The following is a 17,582-nucleotide window of genomic DNA, read 5'->3' as shown; positions in this document are numbered from 1 at the left end:
GTATGTTTACTCATACAGATAATGCACAGCAGTAAGTGTAAGGCAGCAGGTGAAAACAAAGAAGCTATGCCTTGCTGCAGACCTGTGAACTTGTGGTGGTCTGCATCAAGACATGTCCAGTAAGCTAGAGGCTGCACTTTGCAACTCATCTCCTTCCTGGCTAATTATTGAGCTTTTAAATAGGAATATTTGCAAGTTTGGGAAATAAATTAGGTTGATATTATCTCAGTAAATGTCTCTCTCCTACCTTGGCACCAGCAAAGCCTTCGAATCCTGGATCTCCGGGATTGCAGTTGCAATCAGTAGGTGTAGCAATAACCCCTAAATTGGCACACTTGAAATAAACACACAGTTGTGCATTAGTAATTAACTGGCTTCATGTTTCCACAACACATTTGAAACTAGCTTTTTAGGAAGATGACATGCATTGATTCCAACTTACCCGTTCATCTTGCTGAGAAGGATGAAAGAAAAACATAATTGAGACAGAAGTAAATGTTTTAGCAGGTCAAACAGTTGTTAATTACTCGAGTATCTTTAGATCAGCAGTTAGGCACTCACCACTCCAGGCAGGTCACAACAGGTCTCATCTGCAGCTCTTTCGGGATCTGCAGATAGCTCGAGTTGCTGCACATCAATCTGTAGAACAATCAGAGAGACTACAGTGGTGATGAGGAGACCAAACAGTTGGCATTGACTTTTATAAGCATTCCACCCAACACATTCGTTTTTGTTTTTGCAAATCTACACCTACACATGACTTGGTGTTCCCATTTTTACAGGGCTGAAAATCCACTTATTTATTAGGTTGAATCTAGAAAGCACTTGTGCTTATACATTGTGGGGTTATAGCCCACCCATTGCTTTTCATTTGTTTCTTTTAACATCCTATTAAAATCCTTGCTTCCAAGTGGTTAACCTTTCCTATTTGTTCCTCCTTTTCATCAGTTGTTCACTCCCACAGAGCAGTGCCGCCTTACTTATAGGCTTCCACTAGTCCCATTTTAGAAACTGCTGAAGGGACTACTTTTCTTTTGTCAAAGAGCACTGCTCACAAGCGCTTGATATTTTCAGTCCCTCCGAGCTCAGACTTCCATTTCTGTAAACAGGACTGTAATTCTTGTTATCTCCTCACATTTGCTGTTCATTCAAATACCAAGATGGAATGTCAGATGCTTCAGATGCTGTTTTCAAGGGCACCGCTTTAAGTTTCTCTGAATTCAAAGTGCAAGGATTTCCCCCCAACCCCTACTACTTCAATGCTTATTGCTTTAGCAAACCTTGGTCACCTGACCTTCAGCAGCCCAACCTTGCAGCACAGTTAAGGGCCAGACTTGTGCAACTCCAGTCACATTTTCTCTGCTGCTTGTTTATATAATGTGAACTCAAGCGATCCAACAGTGTTGGAGTGCTTTACATGAGCACTAGTTCCATTACACAAGGTCAGATTCGTTTTTGGGGCATTTTTATAGCGTGTGATCTCGACTGACCCAAAGGTATTGGAGCTCTTTATAAAAGCGCCAGTTACGTTACACAAGGTCAGGTTAATATTTTTGGTTTTCGGAGCATGCAGATTAAGTGATGATGACACTGCACCAGTTATTCATTATTTCCATTCTACCTGACAAATAGGAGCAGCATTTGTCCCTCCCACTTCCTCCCATGTCGATGCATGCCCACTTCCTGTCGTCCTCCTGGTCTCAGAGCTCTAATTTCAAAGTACATTAAGGCAGCTCCCCAGGGACTGTGAGGCACTTTTTATTATATATTGTGAACCCAGGTGACACGGAGGTGTTGGAGTGCTTTACATAAGCACTAGTTACATTACAGAATGTCAGATGAATTTTCTGGGGCACTTTTATAGGACTCAAACTCAACTGACCTGAATGTATTGAAGCGCTTTACAAAAGCGCCAGTTACATTACTCGAGGTCTGGTTATTTTTTTTTATTTTAGGTGCCCAGAGGTTATGTGATGCACATAGTCTCCGTTTATTCATTATTTTCCATCTACCTGATAAATGGAAGCATTTTGCTTTTGTTGCTGTGTCCAGTGCTCCTATACTCAGTGGGCTGGGAAAGAGGGCCGGGCCGAGGGACTTGCTAGTAAAAGGATGGTGAAAGCAGTGTTTTTAATGGAAACCTCTGGAGAAGGGCGCCTGGTAAATAGAGGCCTGGGGGAAGAGTAATGTGATGTCTTCGCCATTGGAAAGTACTTCATTGCTTTCTTTCATAGGCTGTCCAATACTCTAGTGATGCAGTCCCACACAGAATGTTATAGTGTTGTTGACTTGCATTGAGGCACTTGTCTTCCTGTGTGTGCATTAAAAAGCCTTGAAATGTGTCCATAAATGTTTCCTGAGGCACGCATATACCCCTGAATCAGACTGCATGATCCAGTGTGTAGTATTTGTATAGCTCTTCAATCCCTGGCGGCACAGCACCCAGGATAATGTGCTGCATGGCTAAATACGGATAAGGTCCCAAAAGGCAAGACCTTTTGGCTATGCCAGTGCTTGTAATCTTCTGGTGTAAGTATTGCTTTAGCTTGTTTTATAATGTACCATTAGTTTAAGAACTTGTAGGGTAGAAATAAAGGGCAAATGGTTATTCATCAACCTAACTACAGTTTCAACACCTTCATTCCAAGTTGAGGAATGCTCAACATATGTTTATGACAGAATACATTTATCTAAGTGAGTGCCAATGAGGCATAGTATTAGGAACCACCTTTTTTGATGACTTTATTATTTGGTGATAATTCCTTAAAATATACAATTTTTGGTACAATTTGTACAACATCTTAGGTCATAATTTGGGAAAGTGTTTTAGTATATGTGTGCAATAGACTACTTGGATGTTATAATGTAATATTGAGTTATAAAAGTATTTTAAATGCATACAGTTGAGATATTTGTCATGTCAAACAACTAACAGAAACCAGTCATCAAAGGATTTTGTGATATTTTGGTATTTTTCTAAACACAGTATGCATTGTCAAGGTCTGAGTACACAACTGAGACAAATATTCGAATTCTAATATGGCATTTACCACACAATCTGTGAGGCAGCTTTCACTTCTACTTCACATATGTCATTTAGGGGTCGTGGCTGGGACCTCTGGCTTGCCCCTTGCAACTCCTGACACTGCCTTTGTGACCCCTGGCCTCAGAGGTGGTAAAATCAATGCAGAGAACACATACACAGCTTGCTAAGAATGGAGTACAATTAGCTGGAATATGACCATCCCTGGCAGCTGAGGCCAGTAAAATGACCTTTTAAATGTATGTTGTTTGTGTGCTTGCAGGTGAGAGCGTGTTTATGTGAGCACCAGTGTGTGTATGTGTGTGCGTATGTAAGCCTGTGTGAGTGACAGTAAAGGTCAAATGGTTTGTGATGTCATTTCCGCTACACTTGGCATTTCGGTGAATTGACGTTCATGCTTTACTTACATTTGTTTTTTATCTAAAGCTGCACTTAAAGTTGGCAGTGAAGATATCACAAAGACTGTTAATTTCAGATGCTACTAATTATTGTGACCTGCATTTTAAACTGGCATTCACTTCTCCATGATGGAAGAGCACAGTCTGAAAAATTCACCTCCTAAAAAATATCCACATACCAGATTTGTGTGCCACGAAAGCAATTTTGTAATGGGCATATTTTCAGTTGTGTGGTGTAGAGGCCAATATTATAGCGAGATGAGAGATATTCTTAGTCTTGGCAGATCGGTACCTCCATCAGGAGAAGTTCTGCATTAAACAGAAACATCATTCTGGATCACTTCTCTTCATGGGTCTGTGTCAGAATACCAGTGACAGAAATATTGTGCTGTGCCGCATGACTATTGTAGCAAAAATATCAACAACCAACATATTGCGGAGGTACATATATACTTAAGGGTAGAGATTTACTATTTTTAACTCCACACCTGTGTGCCTTGAAGTTGTGTATGCATATCATCGTGGTACATATAGAGTTAAGTATTTTGAACCTACATTTACCTTTATGTGCTTACGTTGTCAGTATTTTGGTCATTGGTATTGTTCTATGATATTTTTGCAACTTGATAGTTAGAACTCGATATTGGGGCATCATACTGTCTCCACTATAAACAACCTATTATTTTAGATTGCTGAAGCGATCATGTTTCCTTTGTGCACAAATTACAAGGAACATCCATCAATTCTTGGCCAAAGGCATTTACTAAATGTCAAACAACTTCTGCAACTTTGAAGAAAGCAAAGTAATGTTGTTTGAGCCAATACCTATTGGAGACTTACTCTAGGGAGTTTAATGAGTCCTCTCAACACTCTTGCCATGAATCCCAACTATTTTCTCCTCTCCAATCCCTTATCAGGTTTTTCACCACAGCTGCTTCATATTAGATACTCCTAATCTCCGACTCTTACACGATCGAGCCAAAGCTACTTTTAAATCAGTGCTTCTAGATCTTAAGTTCTCTTTATGAACCAAAGTCCTGGTCAAATAGGATCTGCTCCTCACGCATCCAATGCACCATTGAGACTAGGAACTGTCCCCAATTCCTACAGGAAAATTTGCAAAGGCGATAGAGCTTTAATCTTTATAGATGGAGGGAGTTGTGTGAGCAGCAAGAATGTAGCATGAGCACAAAACTGCACCACCCTTAAAGGCTTCTTCATCAAGTGTTTTGAAAGTTAATTGGTTGATATTTCATTTATTCTGACTTGTCTTCAAACTCTCAAGTATTAATAGTGGCTACTATTTTGAGAGAGCTGAAAGTTAATTGGTACCCTCTACATTAACAAAACTAGCTAGTTTGTCTCAATTTGTTAGAATGAATCTTGTGTAAAGAGCAGGGAAATTGACTGTACTCTTTTCAAGCTCCCCTGAGTTTTATAAAGGGGACATGATTTTCTTAAGATTTTAATCCCTTTGGGATCGTATATCCCTCTTGGAAATACAAGAAGAGTCTCCTTCATGGCTCTGAAATGTGCTATTACAATCAAGGCTTATGCAAGATTACAGGGAGTTACGCAAGGAGCATAACCCAGCATTTTGCTCTATTTTCTTAGTGAAAAATGCTTTTTAACATCCAAAATTGACCCAAGGATTCATTTTGCACTAAGAAAATGGAGCTAAATGCAACAGAACATGAACAGCAGCAGCTAGCAGGCGTCCTGTGGTAGACATTATGTGCCAAATCACCCATAATTATGGGAATAGGCATTACTGCATAACTTCCAGTAATTCTGTGTTAAAAGAGTGACGCAAAATCACCAAAATTACTCTGGCGTAATTAAAATTTCACTCAGACTTAGTTATGTTTGCCTCCTCTGGGATTTTGCCTTCTACCCCCCTTGTTGACAACAGGCTTCCTTACTCTTTCCCAATGATTGTAGACTATTTTTCTATTGCCTTTGTAGATTCAATTGCTCCATTAGAACAAACAGAGTAAAGCCTTGTTCTTGCTTATGAAATCGAGAACCTTACCCAATATCTGCCTCTTTTTCTTGCACTTGTGTAAAGTAGAGAATAATTACCTAGCCCTCACTCAGCCCCATCCTGCTTCCTCTTGATTCATCGAATTTCTTGTGCACGTGTATGTGCCTGGTCTTGTTGTTGCCTTGACGGAGATAACAACGGTAACTGTTGGGCCTGCGGGTCAGTGCTGGAGGGTGGAAACAATGTCCCTAGGGGCCAGGCCTAGAGCAGAAATCGGGGAAGTCCATAAGTGGGACTCTAATACCCCCCTTCCGTATTTCATGAGGTAACTGGAAGGAGACACGTGTCACTCTACAAAAATTCTACTTAATTAAATAAATATAAACAAGGTCAGTAAAGCCACAAATAACTTTAAAAAAACAGACTTCGCCATAAGCAATAACAGATAAGGAGCTATGTGGAAATTCATCAACAGGCCTATGATGGAATGGCACCAGTGGGCCGGGTCCTGCCAGTGCTTGGCACCGGCAGTTCTAAAATGCAGGCGCTGCGACGGGTCCCTGCTGGGCTCTCCATTTTTGCCGTCACCCTCAAGGTCGAAGACAAAATCTTAACTAAGCAGCAGTACCACCCTGCGCTGTCTTCGATGTAACTTCAAAGAGACTTGTGATGGTTCTTTCACAGTCTCATCATTACAGAACTGAAGCATTTTCAATATTTTATACAACAAAGCCATTGTTGTTGCTGATTTATGGTATGCAATTAACAACCACTGACAAAGCCAATAGTCCTGGTTTGTTGTGGGGTGAAATGTGATGGTAAATCTGGATGCAAAATACCAGTCTGCAACACACTATGCTAAGCACAGATTTTTAGTTCATCTGTTTTTAAGCCACACCCTTAACTACACTGGCCACGCCCATATGAGAGACCTTTCAGTTTTTCATCCAACTTAAAGCCCTGGCACTAGAGGCATTGATCGGGTGCAAAGTGGAGCTTTTCTGGGGAAAAATAGATGAGAGGAACTGCACTCTGGGTGAGGTTTTCTCTCCAGCCTATTTGTATATGAAATCCCTCAATTGCAGCAAGATGTCTGTGTACTTACGGCAGGAGTGGCATTATCCTTCATCCTCCTTGCTAAGGTGCTGACACCGTCTGTTTTAATGACTCCATACTGGCGCATGGGGGCAACGCCCACCTGTTGGCAATCCACATACAGAGTGAGCTTGTTCCGCCTGGCGCTGAGGGAGAGCTTGTGCCAAGCGCCATCAAACAGCTGCTCCACGTTCTCAAAAGTAGTGGCTTTCTCTGACCCAGAGGCGGCGGCGTTGTACACGTCCACGGCGTTGCTCTCGCCGTAGAGGCGCAGCCTGAACTGCTCCACATTGTTCTTGTCCTTCAACTCCCACAGATTCCAAACTACATCTGACGTCCCTTCCCTCATCCTGAAAGTGGAGACTAAGGAGAATTCTGGGGGGAGCCCATAGGGGCTGACAAACCTTAAAACAAAAAATAAAAACAGAATCAAGAACAGTGCATGGTTCAGAGAAACAAACAATCTTCTTCACTCATGTACACTCAATATTTAATGGGAGCCCTTGACACTGGAGCAATATAATACAGTGTTTCAGTAGTGGCTAATGTCTGCCTATCTGGTTTTATCTAACATAACAATGTTCTCAGGATTAGAAAACAGAAACAATCTGCCTAGGTTGCTAAAAACAAAACAAAAAATGCATACATTTCAAATGAGAAATTCTAAGTGCACAAGGGAGCCAAAAAAATATGGCCCCATAAAAAGAAGCTTCAGGGTAAGACCAAAGTGATAGCTATAATAATAAGAGCCATCGAAATAAGATCCTCAGAGGATGGCAGACCAACCTGCACATGGAAAAAAAGTGAAAAGTGCTAGAAGTCAGGCGGAATACCCTGCAGCAGAAGCAATGTTGGTCTTGTAATTTGGCTCTAGAAGAGTAACGTGACATACCAGCATCATATCACGAAATAGGAACATGCTTCATTTTGTAAATCACTAGCATCTGATCAAGAGGTTTCATTTCCATGTTTACAGGTTAAATTAAAATCAACTCCTATAGATTGTGTACATTTCATGCATTTGAGGTTATGGCAGGAGGGTGGGTACTAGCAGAGCCAAACATACCCCCAGGTAAGAGAAGTGATAAACTCTCACAACAATTTTGTTTTTAGCAGAGTGTCTTTGAATTTGTTGATTTTGGCCCACAAATCATCACATGGATTTTAGAAAGAATAGTATCCAAATCTAGGTTATCCATAAAGGTGACCAAAGCATCTACAATATTTTTCAATCCGTTAGCAGTACGCAAAAGTAAAACAAGATTGTCTGGCTAAAGAAGCACCGGGATAGCAATATGATCCTTGGAGACTAAATAAGGAATGAGATTATTGATGTAGGAAATAAAAAATATTGAGGCCAAATCACAACTATGTGAAATCTCCCTATTTATTCCTAAACAGTCAGAGCATTCACCACAATCTCCAAACCTAACAGAAGCAGATAGGTCGGCGTGTAGACAGTGAGAAAGTTAATAAGTGATGCATCAAGACCCATAAAGGATCAAATCTGCTGTACCTTAAATGTATTAGCACGATCAAAAGCACTGCTCAAACCAATAAAGTCTAAATGCATAGAAGACTGTTTAAAAACAGTATACTTGTGGTCCTACCTATCTAAAACCATATTGGATGTCAGAAAGAATGTTATCAGAAGACCAAGCTAATTTTTCTTCAAAATCACCCTCCCAACTACTTTAATAACAGACTCAATTAATGAGATGGACCTACAGGTTTTTGGATTGCTTTGATTACCCTTTCTGAAAATAGGGACAATAATTGAATTCATCAAGGAATTTGGTAATCTGGAATAATTAGCAAAGTTCAAGATGTTGGTCAAAAAGGGGGCCCAGTGCTCTATATTGGATTTAAACAGGTCAATGGGAACACCATTTGGCACAGGGGCTTTACGAGACTGACTTTCTGAGATTGCAGCTACCACATTATCTTAAGCAAAGTCAAAAAAAGCCAATTGTAACAATTACAGCTGCATGGTGCCTGATCTAAATTGGGTGGACGGTGCCCTGACTCTTCAGAGCAGAAGGCTGGGTGATGGGGGACGAGGTGAGCAGAAGGCTAGGTGAGTGAGGATGTTTGGAGAGGGGTGCGAAAGCTGATGCGTCTATGAAGGTCTAGACTGAGCAGTATTTTGTTTGTGTGCTTGAGTAGTTTGAAAAGGGTGCATTTGTGGATGGGGAGCCTACGGAGGCCTTTTAGGTGAGTGGAAATGTGGGTGCGGCCTAGGAGGTCGAGTGTAAGTCTGGCTGCTCCATTCTTGATGATCTGTAGCCTTATGTGAGAAGAGATTCCCATGTAAAGGGTGGTTCCTAACTTAGGTTGCTGGTGATTAGAACTTGAGTGACTGTACGACAGGGGTTGAGAGGAAGCTGTCTCAAGATTTTTGTGAGGAGCTTTAGGCTGTGGAAACAGGAGGAACCAATCAAGTTTACCTGGCTGGACATTGAGCTAGGGCTGACAATCATGATCCATAAGTTCCCAGCTTGTTTTGACGATGTGGGGGTGGGTCCTAGTTCTGATGGCCTCCAGGCCAGTGAGGTGTCTTTCCCAAAAAGTACCACCTCAGTTTAATCTGAGATGAGATTCAGGCAGTTCGACTTCATCCTAAAGATGACTTCTTAGAGGCAGTCGAAAACTTTGCTTGGATACTGGGACTGTCATCGGAGAGGTGGAGGATAAGCTGTATGTCATCTGAGATGATGTTGAGGTCATGAGTACAGATGAAGATGGTCAGTGGAGTTGCTGGTCTAAGGTTTCTGCCAGCAGACACTCTGCTGGCAGAAACATGACGGCTTGCCCAGCTATAAATATATAGAGAGAGATAATATAATATAAATGTAGCAGCTGTTTAAAAGGGTACTCTGCCATGCATGTGACAGAGTACCATGCCTATCCATCAAACTCTAATTGGCATCTAAATCCTGCTCTTACTCTCCAGTGACTGGGGCAGAAGTAAAGCACAGTGGATGTTGCTACATTTCAGACAAGTGGAACCATGATGAAGGCTGTAAACTATAAACCTGTAAATCTGGCCATTGTCAAAGGGAAATTAGCAAATCAAAGTTCGGAGGACTATCTTGGAGCCGTGAATTTACAGTACCGAATTCGAAATGGTTTCAGCAAACAGACACATCTTCTACCATTATTTTAGTGTATATGTCAAAGATGAGCGAAGGGGGTGTATTTTGAGATCAGGAAGGCCTTCAAACCTCTCGTACTCAGAAGAGGTACAGGAAAACGGTTTACAATAATGCCATCATTTCAGATGAATGGCATATTTGTGATAATATCAGAAAACACCGTATTGGTGCTACACCTGGTATTTGCAGCATTATGAGAAATTCTGCTCCAAATGGGGAATATTGTCCCTTTTGTTCATAGTTAAAGCTGCTGAGTTACCCCCAGATTTTTGATGATGCTAACTGGCGTGGATATGCCTTTCCCCTGCTGTGATGTGGTTTTACCACAGTTGTAATGCGGTACTACCACGCCACCTTTAATCACAAACGTCAGATGCTTATTCCTGATGCGCTTTAAAAGAGGATGTCTTGTTCGCCCCTTGGTGGTGGACTCCAAAAATTCATCACATTCACCACCTCAATCTGCGACACAGCAGGACACAATGGAAAGTAAGATTCTTTGGTTCAGTATTTTGGGTCTTATCTATCAACGCGCTTCACACATTCTATATCCATTGGGAAATGTGTTCAGACATAAAATCCTTAAAATCTTCTTTATTGTTGATACTCCTGAAGGAATGAGAAAATAAACAAGTTGGTATTTTGGGTGTGAGCCAAAGCAGGTAAGGGCACGTGAAGTTATTCCATCCATGAGTATTCAGAATACATTATTTCCCATAGGGGCAGATACCTTCTATGTGGTGCACAGTTGATTTGCACATCCACCTTGGATATTTGTGGTTACTCCCATCTGAAGTTGATGTTTTATTACTATCATTACACTTAGGGCTTCATTCAGAGTGTAACCAGTAATCCCAAGGGGTCGTTGGAAGAGGTTACCAGTTCCACTGAGCTTATACATTTTCGGGGTTCACATGCAGGCTCCAGCTACTGACAGTAACAAACATCTCCAGGTAAAATTCCAGAGGAAAGAGGTGCGGGGGGTGGAAACAGGCTTGTGCGGGCCGGGAGTTTGTGGCGCTGAGGGTGGCGGGGTCCATGTGGTACTGCAGAGGGGAGTCGTGGCTGGCACAGACAGTGCTAGCGGCGGTACTCAGGACATTGCCCACAGCTTGGCAACATTACACCCGATGTCCTACGTGAGTCTTAGCTGCGGAGAAGGACCGCCAAATCAGCCTCCCCTTTTCACAAACGTTGTAAAGGTCCCGAGGTTTACAATAAAAAACATATGAACTTGCAATTATATGACTTTGTATGTTCTCGTCAACCCTCAATAGCTCCTGCTGTCCCTCATATAATACGTTTACTACTTCACTTTTACTTACTTTCACGTCACGTCTCAGTTCCTGAAACATTTCCTTGAACAAGATACTTTAATAATAAAAGTCGACAAATATTAAGCTTATTTCTGCACCTTGCTTCTCTTGTCACTTGAACCCTTGGGCCCAGTTTATAGGCCGTCAGTTCGCTCTGGGATCCGGGAACAACATGCACACCGGTCACACTGGCCACTCTCAGCACCTCAAGCAAGTCAGTAACTGGAGGAGAAAAGAAACAGAGGTGTGTTTTGAGATGGCATGCTGGGATGTGCTTTAATTTTTTCAAAATTAGTTTAGCTTTATTATGTTTTGCTAAGGAACGAGGTCAACATAGGCGTCAGAGCACTATACAAACATTCACTAAAAACACAAATGATAAAATAACAATGAATCAGAGAGTTTAGTCAATTTCTGCTGACAGAGAAAATAGAAATGTAATATTGAAATATGAAATACGAATGAAAAATAACAGTATGCAAATAGAAAAAATAGTATTGAAGCTTACTGTATGAGGGTGACGAAAATTATTTTGGTAACTGATGTTAAATCACAGTTTGAATTTCAATTTATTCTGATAAGCTTTGTGAAGATGTCTTGGGATTGTTCCAATAAAAAATGTTGAAGGTCTGTGTATCAGTTACCAATTGCTTTAAGTGTCACTGTCCCACTAGCACACTCGCTCTGCTCTGCTCTACTCCACTCCAGTCCAGTCCAGTCCAGTCCAGTCCAGCCTTCCATCCTTCACTCTGAGGAGCCTGAATCATATATCTAATGGAATCAAAGCCACGGAGGTACCAGGCAGCAGCTACATATGGACCAAGCAACATCCAGAATTACCAAGACGAACTGGAGATACACCAAAGATTCAACCTCTTTCCACTACTATTCAATCGGTATTTGTGATCTCTGGATTAGTCATTGAGCAACTCCAGCTGGACCTCTAAATGTATGCTGGTGATGCTTGGCTACAACTATGACTTTGGAAGGGTAGTTATAAAAACTTCATAGCCAGTAAGGAATATTTTATGGTCGAAAGAAAGCCTCCAGTGGAAAATGGCTCCCTTGGTCTCATCTAGTCAGAGGATTCATTGCTATTTTCTTGGCCTTAACAGTTCTGTACACCACACCGAACAGTGAAAAAAGACGCCCCTGACTCTCAGCTCTGCTTTATTCCATGAATCAAAGTGGCGGTGAAAGGAACAAATTACCAGTTGCACATGCTGAGGAAGTTCTCATACCATCTACAGATGAACCATTGTTTGGTGCTTCTATCATGTTTCTGCAACAGCTGTCTACATGTCAAACCAGCAGAATGCAAAGCTCCAGATCTTTGATCACGGTCCTTTCTTACTGCTTCTGTCTTCATAAGCTTCTTTGCTTTAAAAATCAATCTCTTACATTCTGATTCCTCTCATGACAGTTTGCCCTGTATAGCTTCACCTACAGCTAAAACATCCCTCCTCTTGCTTCTACCCTACTCCAGATTCTGTACTCCTCCTTTTTTAAGTCATCTAACACTACAGCAGCTGACTCTGACCCCTTCACAGCTTCTCTTATTCCAAAGCTCTACCCCCTTTTCATACCTTTTCCCTCAGTGCTGTTTGATCTTTCTCTTACCTCCAGATCATTCTCTTTCTCCTTCAAATGTGAAATTAGTTTACCACTTTTCAAAAAACGACTCTCAGTCATTCTGTTCCTTCTAATTTCAATCCTATATCGCTTTGCGTTTTTCTTTCAGCACTTCTAGAATGCACTGCACACCACTGGTGTTTTACCTTTCTAGATTCCAATTTGTTGTATCCTTCCATTCGTTTAGGCTTTAGCCACCACACATTCAGCTGAAAATACACATCTTGTTGTCTCTAATCACTGTCACTATAGTTATCACTCTAAACTATCTTCCGTGCTTATTTACTTGAACCTGTTCTCTGCCTTTGGCACAGTGGGCCAATCCATACCGCTCTCCACTTTGTTTTCTTTCAGGATCACTGTCATGGCTCCCATTAGGGTACTTCTACTAGATCTCTGGTCACAATACTCTGTTTACTGTGTAATTATTCATTTCACACTTTTTCTTCAATTCATAGGTTATCCCATAGATCTGTCCCTCTCTCCCTTCTCTTTTCCCCCAATACCACTCCGCTTTCTGGGGTCATTGCTTCTTTTAACCTTTCCTACCATCTTCATTCTGACGATTCCCAACTTTTTATATCTTTCTTTTCTTTCTCTCCTTCATGTGTCTATCTCTTGTGGTTTATCTTCAATTAACTCCGAGGACTTCATTTCACTTGTTTTTCCTACAGCAGCTCTTCTTTCTTCCCCCTACTTTCTCAGTCTTTTTCTTGCAAGCATATCTTTTGCCCTCTATCGAGAATCCTGATTTTACCATTCAAGTCTTTTCTTTTCTCAGTATTCTTTCACTGCCTCTCCTCTGCAGCCTACTTCCAGCTCCGATAGCTATCTTCTCTTTAAACTTCTCAACAATGCATCGTAATTCCCTAGCCTGATCTCGCTTTACCAACTCAATTTTTTTCCCATCTCTAATTCAATTTTTCGGTGTAGTCTTTAAAAGTGTCCACAATCTGCCCCACATATTCTTAAATCACGTCAAATTCTTTGCACCCTGCATCCAATGTTAATAATGTATTCCCTCCTTCCTGTGCATCACTTCTCAATTTAAGTCCTTTCGGCTCCTTGCTCTTAGATTGTGAAACTCCCGCCTCTTCATTGAATACTCAGCTCCATCTTTGAAACTCTTCCTGTTTTTCCTAAAATCTTGTCTTATTTGAGAGGCTTTTATCAATAGTTTTGACGTTCCCCCATGCATTGCTAAATTGCACTATATCAGAGATTCAGCGTGATCCTTATGGCCTGTGGTTTGCTTCTTTCCTTCTTAATCTTTGTACAATGCTTAGATGTGAGTGGTATGTACAAACATAGAATGAAAAAATGCAGGACAGATGGTATCTGTCATTGGATGGATTCTCGACAGAACATACAGTGGCAACTTTCCACTCTTTAGAGAGCGCCAACCATTCACCACCCTCTGAAATACTGCACTTCTGAAGAAGTGCCAACCTCTTTCAAGCAGAATCCAATGCCTTTGGAATAATAAGATGCTAGAACTGTGGTAAAGAGGCCGAGAGAACAAACCTGAGTTCCTGAAAAATGCATGGACCAAGGGTAATGACAATTTCTACTTCATTTCAGACACTCTGCATGATCAACTGTGTCGACTGGCACAGAAGATCCCATCAACACCTCAAACCTATTTGAAGTTTGGTTAGTGCAACTTGATGGCAGCAAACCTTAGCTTTAGATAAGATAGTTATTGCAGCTGTTGATGATACTCCATGTAATCTGGATGGAAGGGAGAATTTACTTTTACAGAGAGCTACAATCAAGGGGTGCTCAAGAGGTAGACTACATAGAAGAACATGTCAAGAAGGCTATGTATGAAATTCTTTTATTGAATTAGAAAAGAAGTGCAACAGAATCGTAAGTCCTGCATTCACCCCTGAAAAGTTGAATGAAAATCAAAGCGCTATCAACTATCTTATGAAGTATGGTGAACCGCTCTTTTAATTTCTCACAGCAACATATTTGTAGCAACTGAATCAGCAGTATAAACCGCCAAATGAATATAAGCAATCCAGAAAGCTGTTTTAATGCGGTTCTATCAGTGAGCCGTTCTCTTTGCTGCACTCTAAAAATTAAGCCCCTTTACATCTGAAGTACAGTCAGTGACAAAGATATCATAGTTTTGCCAGCTTGTCCTCAATTACCACAAACAAACCACCACTTTTTGCTAATCAGTTATCAGAAGTTAATAATCTTACTGGAACCTTTCAACAGAGTGCAGCCCTTTTTAGGCCTGGGACAAGTCTCTTTTCAGTGCAAATTTACGTATAATTTGTAAATTTTTAGACATTGTCACAAAGCAAGCCACACTTCATATATTGTTTTTTTAGGTTTTTTTCTACTTTGACTACATTCCAGGCATTATTTGTTTATTTGTTTAATCTCAGACCAGCTAGTTCATTACAAACTCAGCAATGAATGATCACTTTATATTTAAGGTATTAAAGGGAGTACATATTCGAATGATTGCACAGCTGAGTCTACAACATTTAAATTTCTGCTGTATTTAACTAGATTGGTTTTACGGTTATCTCCTCAGGGTCAGACTGGCCTATTAGGGCAATCAGGCAGTGCCCGATGGACTGGTCTGAAAGGTCAATGTGTAGGCCGTATTTTTTGGCTGTCTGTGCGCCTATTTGATGGTTTGCCGGACTGGTGCTTTCTGTTTATTCCTTGATATTAAACCAGACTGCCTGTCCCTTGCTCAGATCCATGCAGTTTTCAATACCTTGCAAAACCCTCATAGAATGTGACTTTACAAGATCAAACTGCGCCAAGTTGCAAACCCGGGCCACTTTTTTATCTAATTCAACAATAGAGGCCAATTTTATTTTGGTGCCCAAGTCTACCTTCTGACCGAGTCTGACCCTGATCCCCCTTGCTACCTGAGCATAAACTTTCAGCTTGGCTGAGCAGATCGGTGACATACAAATTTCTGTTCAATCCCTGTGGTAACTATCAGAAACTGATTGAAACTAAAATCCAAATTTGATGTGATTCAAAAAATGGGTGGCCATTCACCAAAATACCAGGGGTAGCGGAAGTGACATCATGCACCATTTGACTCTTAGAAAATCACAGTGTGCCCCTCTGCCCCAACCTGAGGGGCTAGGTAAAAGGGGAGAAAAGAGAGCAAAGTATAGAAAGGAAGGAGACCACACAGTCCTCCTGTGGACTTTTTTAGTCCTGCTGCTGGATGCTTGACCTCTTTCACCAGGGATAGCAAGGGCAGAGAGTGGGTTGCCAATTGCAAGCCATGGGCATCAGCAGTAACCGTCAAAGCTCCTATTTACAGTCTATGATTTAAAGTCCCTCAAAGTCTTCTAGAGCTTGTCAATTCTGGTATGTAAGGAAGAATAAGAACGAAAAGGGACAAATGCATGTGGATTGCAAAAATTGTATGCATAATGTGTGGGAGACTAACATTTGTTTTTGTTACGGGAACTGAATAGTAAAATCAAAGTAGAATTGCAATCCCTTGTGAGACTTCAGTAGGGTTGCAATTTTAGCTTGTTTTCAGTGGGTTAGCCCAAGGGATCCTGAGGCAAGCCAGTGCTCTTTTTGAATTGTCCCTGATTAGAAGTGGGTGGCTATGTTGCTGGCTTTCACTACCTGCAGGGAGCACATAAAAATGTGTCCCCGCCACAAGGTTTCCCAGGACTAGTGCATTGAGTTCCTGTGAGGAGGGGGCTGGCCATGCTTACCGTCTGCTTCCCTCCCTGAAGATAAAGGTATGAGGGAAGACTGGGAACAACTGTCTTCCCCACCTGGCTCCAGAAGCCAAGCAGCAGGTGGACTAAAAAAATGCCCCGCACCTGGTACCACCTTGCTGTCGCCAGTGGAGGGGTACCCGAAGAGGTGGCAGGGTCATACACACTATAAAAGTAAATGGCCGAGTGGGCTGCATCAAAATGTAAATTAAAATGAAAGAACCAAGAAAATAGAAATCTGGCTTGGACCACCAGCGGATCAGACATGTACCCCATAAACACATACAGGGTTAAAAATCTGCATATTTATCCTGGTATCCCCAGAGGACAAGGGTACTCAGCACCATATTAAAAGCTGATTTAGGGGCAAGGGACCAGGAGGAACATTTACCTAAAATACACCCAGGGCTAATATTTTGTGAAGACCTTGGTGGTTGCTGTGGGGTCTCTTTCTATCGGGCTCATGAGTTGTTGTTAGGTAACCTTATTTAAATATAGAAATGTTCATGTTAAACACTGTAGGTCTTTTGTTTTATGCATGGAAATCTTATTTTAAAACCCTTAGGTTCAGGCTCTGTATTGTGAAAGACAAATGTTTGATATGAATTGTTAAAGCAAATAGGGTTCTGGTTTTCAAGGTTCTATGTATTGCCAAGGACAATAGGACTGATATATTGTGGTTGGGAACAACTTGACAAAGCCAGTCCCTTTGGCTTTTTAATACTTAATAGGCTTCTATGCTTTGCTGTAGGCCCATGTAGGGTTAATGCTGTTTTGAGGGATGGGACCTGCTGATGCACAAACGGTTTAAGGTATGTCACGACTAATGTCTAACCAGATTCAAGGGTTAGTTGCACCTTGTGGTCTTTCTTTAAAGGTTCATGATTTGAACCATGGCTACTTGGCAAGGCCTCTTTAGAGGGGATCCAATTGGAATTAGCCATATTGCATTCATTTTCTTTAATGTTGTGTTTGATTGTAAATGTCTTAAAGTATATTTCCTCTTAAAAGGAACAGCACTGACTAGACAATTATGTTCTGAGTGTTATTTTGAGCACTGTTAAGTTCTCAGTTTGTGGGACTTGGGGTTAAAGGCCACTTTTTAGACATTTGGGGACCAGTAAGATCTGATTGCCGTGGGACCTCCTGAACTGGATTTCTCACATCTGCCGTATGTGTCCATTGAAGTGGATGCCAAGTGCCTCCTCCAGAAGTTTGAAATTGTGTGCAGTTACAG

At 41.3% G+C, this 17,582-nt stretch overlaps 1 protein-coding gene across 1 annotated transcript in view; it reads right to left on the bottom strand.

The window, feature by feature from the left end:
* Nucleotides 1-17,582, bottom strand: part of LOC138267855 (collagen alpha-3(IX) chain-like) — a 173,734-nt gene that overhangs the window by 122,014 nt on the left and 34,138 nt on the right. Inside the window, exons 4-8 of the mRNA XM_069217080.1 lie at nt 11,090-11,213; nt 6,531-6,924; nt 562-639; nt 443-454; nt 248-334 (exon numbers count right to left, since the gene is read on the bottom strand). Coding sequence (XP_069073181.1) covers nt 248-334; nt 443-454; nt 562-639; nt 6,531-6,924; nt 11,090-11,213 — 695 coding nt within the window. The remainder of the gene's footprint in view (nt 1-247; nt 335-442; nt 455-561; nt 640-6,530; nt 6,925-11,089; nt 11,214-17,582) is intronic.

This window comes from Pleurodeles waltl, chromosome 2_1, assembly GCF_031143425.1.
Source record: "Pleurodeles waltl isolate 20211129_DDA chromosome 2_1, aPleWal1.hap1.20221129, whole genome shotgun sequence".
Lineage (NCBI taxonomy): Eukaryota > Metazoa > Chordata > Amphibia > Caudata > Salamandridae > Pleurodeles > Pleurodeles waltl.
This window is presented reverse-complemented; position numbering and strand designations above follow the sequence as displayed.